The sequence below is a fragment of the Thunnus albacares genome, chromosome 14 (genome assembly GCF_914725855.1).
Source record: "Thunnus albacares chromosome 14, fThuAlb1.1, whole genome shotgun sequence".
NCBI lineage: Eukaryota > Metazoa > Chordata > Actinopteri > Scombriformes > Scombridae > Thunnus > Thunnus albacares.
The window spans coordinates 14530001-14539866 of NC_058119.1; the positions used below are offsets into that span (position 1 = coordinate 14530001).

General features: G+C 39.1%; 1 protein-coding gene across 1 annotated transcript in view; it reads left to right on the top strand.

Annotated features, from left to right (window-relative positions):
* Nucleotides 1-9476, top strand: part of abcc2 (ATP-binding cassette, sub-family C (CFTR/MRP), member 2) — a 23723-nt gene extending 14247 nt beyond the window's left edge. Inside the window, exons 23-32 of the mRNA XM_044373385.1 lie at nt 2906-3060; nt 4262-4417; nt 4633-4832; nt 4993-5119; nt 5286-5387; nt 6017-6160; nt 6410-6568; nt 6655-6821; nt 7380-7574; nt 9171-9476. Of these exons, the coding sequence (XP_044229320.1) occupies nt 2906-3060; nt 4262-4417; nt 4633-4832; nt 4993-5119; nt 5286-5387; nt 6017-6160; nt 6410-6568; nt 6655-6821; nt 7380-7574; nt 9171-9300 (1535 nt within the window). The 3' untranslated portion in view covers nt 9301-9476. The remainder of the gene's footprint in view (nt 1-2905; nt 3061-4261; nt 4418-4632; nt 4833-4992; nt 5120-5285; nt 5388-6016; nt 6161-6409; nt 6569-6654; nt 6822-7379; nt 7575-9170) is intronic.
* The last annotated feature ends 390 nt before the right edge of the window (nt 9477-9866 follow it).

Sequence of the window (9866 nt, forward strand, 5' to 3'; positions counted from 1 at the left end):
TTGTCACATGTGGGGGGCTTTTTTACTTATGCTGATTTTCCAAAAGATTATAGGTATATGTTGAAGTCATGATTGAATCATCTATGCTGACAGGCATTATAATGAAATACTGCCATTTCCTCTGTTTCATTGTGGTCGGTTTTTATTCATTCCAACTGCTTTATATTTTAAATTTGTGCAAATACATTTTTTCTCTTGCAGACTTACAACAGACTAAATCCATTGTTGTTCTCTGTGAGGAGCATTTTTGCAGGAGGTTGATTTCTTTTTAAATATTATGCACTCTTTATTGTACAAGTACATCCCAAAAGACAGTACTGTACATAGTGAATCATACAGACTGAAAGCTGCTGCCAGCAGCTTTATGTGGGAATGTGTGGACATCCAGAGAGCACAAAATTTAAGTTTTCTTCTTTCTTCAGAAACAAATGTCAAAGCAACATTCAACCCTATATTTTAACTTTAAAGATATTAGTTTGACTCACCACCATTATTTATTTTCAGACGTCAGCCATCTCTCCTCTCTCTTTCTCATCAATACTCTTCTGAAACACCATCAAGTGCTAATATGGCTGTTAAAGATAATTCCTTGGTTATATCATTCTCCACATATGGAATAAAATAAACCCTAACACTCTCTCATTTGAACTCTTCACTCTGTCTTGTGGTGGCTCAAGGTAGAAGGTGTCAGAACAAGTTTTCCTGCCATATCTTCATGAATTGAGGCAAATAGTTTAGTGTACAGTGACTTTATTCCATTGTATTTACATTAAACTGCCATGTGTTAGCACTTAATGAAAACTGTACTGGATCATGAAGTGATTGGTGTTACTGGGTGTGTTTACTACGTATCCAGGTTGATCATTGTAGAGTAAAGAGAAGCACCGCTGCCAAAGGAATCACTAAAGCACATCACGTTTTGCTTGAAATATAAAAAAAGTCTTATTCTTTTTGTTTCCTCATTATCTTCCTTTATTGTAATTCTCTAATTTGACTTATAGGGCCTGCAGCCCCCAGTTTCTTTAATTTCTCCCTGTAGCCAATCAGATACAGGGTGTAAACAGATCAAGGTGAGGTTACAGCTTGAAGTGCAGAGTTCAGTTGCTTGTAAATGATAGGCTGATGTTGAAATTGTCAAGTGTGACGATGGAAAAAATAAACATGCTGACTAGTGAGACCATAGTGAGTCATACAAGGATTGGCTGATGTTGGAGCCAAGCGTTTATATCACTGTACAGTAGATGTTTCTAATCAACTGATCTTTTTTATAGTGTGAGGAGGATGTTGTTTGTTTCAATTATACCACCTATACTGTTATAATAACAATTATTTTAAAAAAAGGATGGGGGTGAAGGGGTGGGGGAGGGCTATATTGTAAGACAGTGTAATATAGGGGACATTACATAACAGAAGACTGGACAAAGAATCAGCAGGCCCAGCATATTTTGTTCATAAATAGGACAGCATTTGTGGTTTGAGTTGTTTGGGGGATCCATTCTCTTGTCAGATGAGGAAACAAAAACATGAAAGTCATAAAATGATAACTGGCAAACCCACAATCCTTTCTCAGCTGTTGGCATATTGTGACCCTCTATGAATTTGCTTTATCTGGAAACAGAAAGAAAAATTAATCATCACCCGTATCATGATTTGCAAGTGACAGAAAGATGGTTTCTTATGATTGCTTGCAATGATGAGAACAGACCTTTACAGAATGGAAGTAGATCAGCCATGTGTTGGGTATTATATTTCCATTTTACTGATGGTTCCTGCTGGAGAGTTATTGGTGCAGTCTGTACTTTAAGTATTTGTCAGCATGTCATAAAGATTTTGTTTATAAAAGTAGATCACCCTCTCCTGAGGCAGGAAACCTCTGATGATATATCCTGTCTCCTCACACTGAGAACTGTCTTTAGTTCCTGAAGCCCTCCCATGCTGCTCAGGCTTATTCAGCCATTTGGTCTGTCTTCAATGTTAAGTACCTCTCCTGGATTGCAAATCAGGTGCAGAAGCCTGAATGAAACAACTCATAAGATGATCTAATGAACCAAACTGATGTGGTGCTTCATTTAGCAGATAAGCAGCAAAGATTTGGACTAACTGTAACTGATTTGCAACAGGTGATAAAAGTAGAGTGAAGTGCACTTGAGTGTGGGTTCATACAGTATGTTTTTTTCATTGTACTGCAAGATGAAGAACTACACTATTACAACAATCAGGCCTGAAAGCAATAAATGGATATACTGCATTTTAGCACTTTCCTAACAGAAGTAGTGGATGTACCATTATGAAGTTTTCTTCGCCTCAGTGGTCCATGATGCTTCACATTTGTCCCATTCTTAGAAGTTAAAATGTGTCTTTTACAATGAGCAGATCTTCCAGTGCTTCAATCTTGCCTCTATTTAACTCACACATTCTTGGGGAGGCTGTGGCTCAGGAGGTAGAGTGGGTCGTCCACTAATTAGAAGATCGGTGGTTTGATCCCTGGCTCCTCCAGTCCGCATGTTGAAGTGTCCTTGGGCAAGATACTGAACCCCAAATTGCTCCTGAAGGCTGTGCCATCTGTGTGTGAATAAGCATTAGAACCTGCTCCTCCTGATGAACAGGCTGGCAACTTGCATGGCAGCCTCTGTCATCAGTGTATGAATATGTGTGTGAATGGGTGAATGTTGGCATGTAGTGCAAAGCACTTTGAGTGGTTGGAAGACTAGAAAGGCGCTCTATATATGCAGACCATTTACCTTTTGGTAACATTCAAAGCTTGAGGATAAGGTTTCAACCATTATAGTAAGTGCACATGGGTCCAATATTCTTTTCACTAACCTCATTCATGTTTTTGTGCAAGACTGGATTTTATGATATGAAGGTGCAGACACATGTTTTATGAACTCTCGTTTTATTGCAGGCTTCTTTGTTTTCCTTGGTACGCTGCTCCTAGCCAATGCTTCAGTCTCTGCATCTCGCATCCTGCACTCAAGGCTGCTCAACAACATACTGCGAGTTCCCATGGTATTCTTTGATACCACACCCATTGGAAGGGTTGTAAACCGCTTTGCAAAGGTAGGATTTATCATTTACCTTTTCATGTTTTTCCATAATTTTTCCCATTTTCTTTTGTTCTTGCTTTCGGAGGTTGTGATACCTTTATAATTGTAGTCTTAAGAGGGTAACTTGAACAAGTCTATGCAGTAGTTGATTTCTTAATTTTTAACAGGGGGGATGGCCCAACAGGATGGCCCCTTAACCGTAACCCTAAACCAAGGACTGCAGGACTATTACATAGACCTAGCCTAAATCTTGATATTGTAATTGTGATTATAATTTTGATTTAATAAAACTGCTATTAGGCTAAATACATATGTTTGTAGGCCGATCCTTTGACCGGAAGTGGACATTAAGTATTTCAATGATGCTTATTTTTCAAAACACACCGTAGTTGTGACGGTATAAACATTACCTCAAATTATGTAACTGTACCAGCTGAGCACAGTGTGATCAGTGCAGGTTAATTTCCTCAGTCACATTACCTGCTTCACTCCCAGGTTGCACCAAACATCTATAGTAAAAACTATATCTGTGGTCATGTATCCCCTAAAATATTTTGTTACAGAGATGGCTTGGTCTAGGAGTGTAGTTTCAACAGCATAGATGCTACTGAATGATCATAGAAATATTTTAGGAATATTATTGGAATACCACAGGCAGTGGTGTGTTTCTATGATCCTTTTGCTCTTCCACAAGTACATGTTACTACTTGTCTGATCACGAAGGTGACACTCCTCTATAGAGTATACAGGCTACAATATAGTAGTGAGAAATAGAGTATTTATAGTATATAGTTTAGAGAATATTATAGATCCAAGACAAAACTGACAGAATGGACAAAAATCTGTCTGCTACTTCAACACCACTGACAGTGCCATGGATTTATCAACACACAGCGCAGTTAGGCTACTGATATTTCAAAGCCATGGTTGGGGCTGTAGATTCTAACTTGCTCAAACCTCAGTCAGATAAAGGATCAATGAGTCAGGCAGACTAGACTAAAATTGAGCTTGATGTTCCTTCTCTGTGTGATGACCCACACACTCAAATATACTCAAATATGTCCTTGTCTGCCAGGAAGTCTGGTATTTCCATGGGAATAAGTTAAAAAATGGAGGTGTCTATCTAGATGGGATTGTTCTATTCTGTTCTGGGTCACTGTAATGTTTTTTTTTTTTTTAAATAAACACTAACTTCCTCAACACTGGTCCAAAAGGATATTTTCACAGTGGACGAAGCCATCCCACAATCTTTCCGCTCTTGGCTCCTGTGTCTGCTGGGTGTGCTGGGGACACTGTTTGTCATCTGTCTGGCCACCCCTTACTTCACCATTATCATCATTCCTCTGGCCCTGGTCTACTACTTTGTACAGGTAAGCAGAACAACATAGCACAGGCAAATGTGAAGAAAAACACAGCAGGTGGAAAAGAGAATAAAGAAGAAAGGAGATTTATTTCTTGAAAAGTAACAAAAAGGAAAGCAGACAGTGAATATAAACAAGATAATGGTTTGTTCCTATTCTTATGGGAATCCAATTAAACCATCCAGTGTTTCTGTTGATTTCTCTTGCCCTCTCTCTTTAACTAGCGCTTCTATGTAGCAACTTCAAGGCAGCTGCGTCGGTTGGACTCAGTGTCTCGCTCTCCCATATACTCACACTTTGGTGAGACGGTGTCGGGTTTGTCGGTGATAAGAGCCTATGGCCATCAAGAAAGATTTCTTAAACACAACGAAATAACTATTGATGAAAACCTCAAGTGTGTCTACCCGTGGATAGTGTCAAACAGGTCAGATATTGAACATCAAATGCACCTTCAAACACAAATCATTAAAAAATCCAAGCACATAATAACCCTTGTGGGATTTTCAGAATGTTGGTAAAATGATGACATCTTTGAATTTGTTTGCACTTGTGTAGATTTCTATGCGTGTTTGTTCACTCTACAGATGGCTGGCCATTCGTCTGGAGTTTCTGGGAAACCTGGTGGTGTTTTTCGCTGCTCTGTTTGCCGTCATTTCCAGAGATTCTCTGGATAGCGGCCTGGTTGGCCTGTCTATATCCTACGCCCTTAATGTCAGTCGCTGATACACTCACATTCTCATTACCACACTGCAGATGATGATGTTGATGTCAATGGCAATAATAATTACAGTGATTATGATGATGCCGGCGGTGATAATAAGGTGGTAATAATGCTAAACATATGAACATATTCCTCTTTCCTGTTGGGGTTTTGTAGGTAACTCAGACCCTCAACTGGCTGGTGAGGATGACCTCAGAGCTGGAGACCAATATTGTAGCTGTGGAGAGAGTGAGTGAATACACAGAGATTCAGAACGAGGTATGTTGAATAGAGAGCTTCTCTGTACTTTTACAAACCACTCTGCAAACATGAGCTCTTGAATTGTGCTTTAGTTGCTGACAACACATTGTTTTCCATTGATTCCTTTCATTTTTTAATGAATGTGATGATCTTTTAAGTTTTATACTTTTGATACAGAATTTATAAAAGTGTCTTTAGATGGTGTCATTATCATTTTGTTGTTTAATTCCTATGTTTTCGTTCTTTCCTCTATCTGCTCATACAAGTAAGCACAGTCATAGAAGACAAACATAGGCAGATGTGTCATAGCTCACCATAGCAACCTCTCCAACATCCAGAAGTGTAGTAGATGCACACATCCCATAAACTTCAAACAGGTGGTGGACCAATGAAACAATGTAACAAAGAATCACGAAGGTCCGCACACTGTAGCTCCCTTAGATGCAGTTTATTGATATTGAGACATCCACCAGTAGGGACTTTCATCTTTCTTTGTCACAACTTCTCCATCATAACACAAATAAACTCAATTTTCCAAATATATATAGACCCACGTCATACACACCTAACATAAACAAAACAAAAACACACAATCTTAGCAATGACCTCACAAAATGAAAAACAACACTGTGTCTGTGTTTCTACAGGCCAAGTGGGTAACTGACACTCATCCAACAGAGGAGTGGCCTGAGGCAGGCAGACTGCAGTTTGAAAACTACAAGGTCCGTTACAGACCTGGTTTAGACCTGGTGCTGCATGGAATCTCATGTGACATTCACAGCACTGAGAAGGTTTGTATGTGTGTCTGTATATATAATCAGTATGTAGGCTTTATCTAGACTGCTGAATAGAGAAGTCCCTGGATCAGGTGTTCCACAGCTGTTCAGTGCACTGAAAGGGGGCCATGCATTCAACGTAACATGAAGTGCATAACATTCAGAAACAGTGACTGTAGGTTATAAAACTCATATGAAACGATGTGTTTAAAGATATGTTTCACATGTTCTGTCCTGTTCGCCATGTTGTCTCATTGTATCCAGATTGGTATAGTGGGCCGTACAGGAGCTGGCAAATCAAGCCTAACGAACTGCCTGTTCAGAATCATTGAAGCTGCTGAAGGTCGTATCCTCATTGACGACATAGATATTTCCACCCTCGGCCTGCATGACCTCAGAAACAGTCTCACCATCATACCACAGGTATACACACAAAATGAGAAAAACACTATAACCCACACACAGCATTCTGTTCTAAATGGTACACTGACCTAACCCTGTGGGCATAGGATCCGGTGTTGTTCTCCGGGACCTTGAGAATGAACCTGGATCCATTTGACAGAGCCAGTGATGAGGAGATCTGGAGAGTGCTGGAGCTCTCCCATCTGAAGGACTATGTAGCAGGGCTGCAGGAAGGATTGCAACATGAGGTTGCAGAGGGAGGAGAGAACCTCAGGTAGGTCCAACAAATACCTAAATGCACAGTTCAGTCAACACTGATGTAAATGGCACAGAACATATACAATCTGATATCTCAGTTTAGTAATCAGGTAGAGATGTTGGACTGAGCTTCCAGTCTCGTTAAAGACATATTTAATGTTGTTCCATCCCCTGTTAAAGCTGTGGTAAAACCATTTGCTGTTGTTTTTCCCATCAAATGAAATGTTGGCCATGTGCAAATCCTTTCTAAGCATACACACCAAGACCATATATAGCACCTGCCAGTGTGGTGATTTCCAGCATCTTCAGATAATTACCTTGTCATTGAACGTGTTGTCAGTTCACTGCACACAATCTAAGCCTAATTGGGTGTCAGTACATGTCACTAACACAGCTCAAGCTCAGCTCAAGTGTGCCAGAAGGTCCTAAAATATCAATGATATGTCAGGGTAAAAACCTGGAGTATGTTTGAAGCTATTGCTAATAATCGTCCAATTGTACTTTATTTTAACCATTTAATGTGTGCTCCAAAAGTGCTCTTTTGAGATATCAACACATATCACTCTCCTCTTAGTATTGGGCAGAGGCAGCTGCTGTGTCTGGCCCGAGCGCTGCTGAGAAAATCTCGCATCTTAATCCTGGATGAAGCCACAGCAGCTGTTGACCTGGAGACAGACAACCTGATTCAGAACACCATTCGCAAAGAGTTTTCACACTGCACTGTCCTCACCATCGCCCACCGCTTGCATAGCATCATGGATAGCTCCAGGTGAGTTAGTGCTCCATAAAATGTTTTGATGAAGTGTTTTGGCACTCCTTCCTCTCCTGTGAACATGACATAATATTTCTTTCTTCCTTCACTCTTCTTTTGTTTTGCACACCACTGAGTATGACACATTATTTATGCAATGTTTTCACATGAGGTAATTCCTCCCAGAAGTAAATTACTTTGTTGTCAAAGTAAACATAAAACAAATAATATAAAGCAAATAAACCAAAAATGGCATGTTCTACCACCTTACTTCTTATGAAAGTATCAAAATGACAAACTGCTGTTTGACAAAAACTGGATTAAACAACACTTTCAGCATATAGAAGAGTGTTATTTACTTGACAAAATCATCTAAACACAAGGTCTGCATACTCAGATTTTCAGAGCTTTCATTCTTAATCTTGAAAACAGCAACTGACAAAACAATCTCAGCTCTACTTACTTGCTTGATCCGGAGCTTTTAATCATACCTGACAGTCTTCATCATCAGATGGAGTTTGCTGTGTAAGAATTAGAATAGAATTAGATTATTTGTGTATTTGTTTCTTTTTTTTCAGACCTTTGTCTTCTGTTTCAGTCTCAAACAATGGGCTAGTCTGATTCAGTATCAGTTTTAATGGAGCAGGTGTTCCAGCAGTTAGGGTGCCTCCTGTTTTGTGACAGACGTCAGATGGTCACAGCTGTGAGGTGCAGTTCAGCCCCTACATGCATCTTTGTAGACAATCAGACATGAAAAGATCTCTTTGACTTCAAAGTCATCTTTTGCTTCTTCTGGATGTGTGTGCAGTGCCATAGCCTAAAGATAGGGGTGAAAGGTGGTGTAGGCTCTGTGCAATAAATGTATTCAACAAATCTTTCATATATAAGAGTTAGGTTTCCACATGAAAAGGTGCTTCCAGTACTCCCAGTTAACTTTATGTTGTGTTATAGTTGAGAATTACAATAACATCATAGCACAACATCGAGAAAGAAATGCAGTAACCAATGGCAATAATTTATACTTATATTATGAAAGTAGACTACAGGTTTTTAACTACATTTTTTGGAACTAACCTAAAAGTGAGGGGAACCTTGCACTATATGCACTTTTTTGACAATGTAAAATGAATGAATGAATGAATGAATGAATGAATGAACTCTTTACTTTCACTGGAGGTCACCAGAGTTGAGCATTTACAAAAAAAATACCCATATAAAAACAAAAAAAATGATTGAAAACTTCTGATTTGGCCCATATATCCTTTTTCCATCAATATATCCATCCATCAGGTAGACTGGATCTCATCTCAGCATCCATTTAGTAAAAGGCAGGAAACATCCTGGGCAGTTTGTCTGTTTGTTGCAAGGCTGACACACATGTAAAAACATAAAATTCTCACCTAAAACAAAATGCCCACTCTCCCCCACCCTCCTGTCCTTGTTTCTGGACCAACTGTGTTTTCAAATGTTCTGCACAAATATGTACACATCCATCCGTTTCACATTAGAGCAGGAAGTTTATCTTCACCAGATCCTCCTCTGCCGGGCAGTAATGACACACTCCTTCTGTACACTCCTCAGTCAGCGGGTTTTGTCTATGTTCTTCCTCCGCAGGGTAATGGTGCTTGATGCTGGTAAAATTGTGGAATTTGATTCTCCGAGCAACCTGCTTGAAAAACAAGGCCATTTCTATGCCATGGCAAAGGATGCTGGGATAACACGAGCAGAAATCACAGCTCTCTAATTTTGCACTTTTGTTTTTATAGGATGATTTCTATTTCATAAATTGCGTTTGTTGTTTGATTTTTAAAACTGGATTGTGCTTTGATATAAGGAAATAATATTATATTAATAATATTTGTATTTATAGGGAACAATATAAAGAATCATATTCTGTAAATAATGTTTGTATGTGAACAATAAATATGCTTTCTCAAATAATGCTCAGTGGTTTTTATTGAAGAGTTGTTAAAGTAAGGGATAATCAACGTGTAGGGTCTTTTTTTGGTGAAAGTTTTGCACTCAAAACTCAAAGATGAAACAAGATCTTACCGTTGTCATGACAACTTGCCACACAGTCCTTGCCGCCAGCCTGAACCCTGGCATAAAATTCATGTAAGGTGTCATTAAGCATATGCCTCCAAATCAGTGTTGGTAGAGAAAGTCTCTCAGTATATTAACTGCCCATTTTGATTCCTTTTTTGTATTACTCTCATCCTTTTCTTCCTCTATCAATTTAAGCTCTTCAGGTGTCATTTTTCACTTGGTTTCTTTCTTTTCTTCTCCATTTCTTTTTCCTTTGCTGCGTCC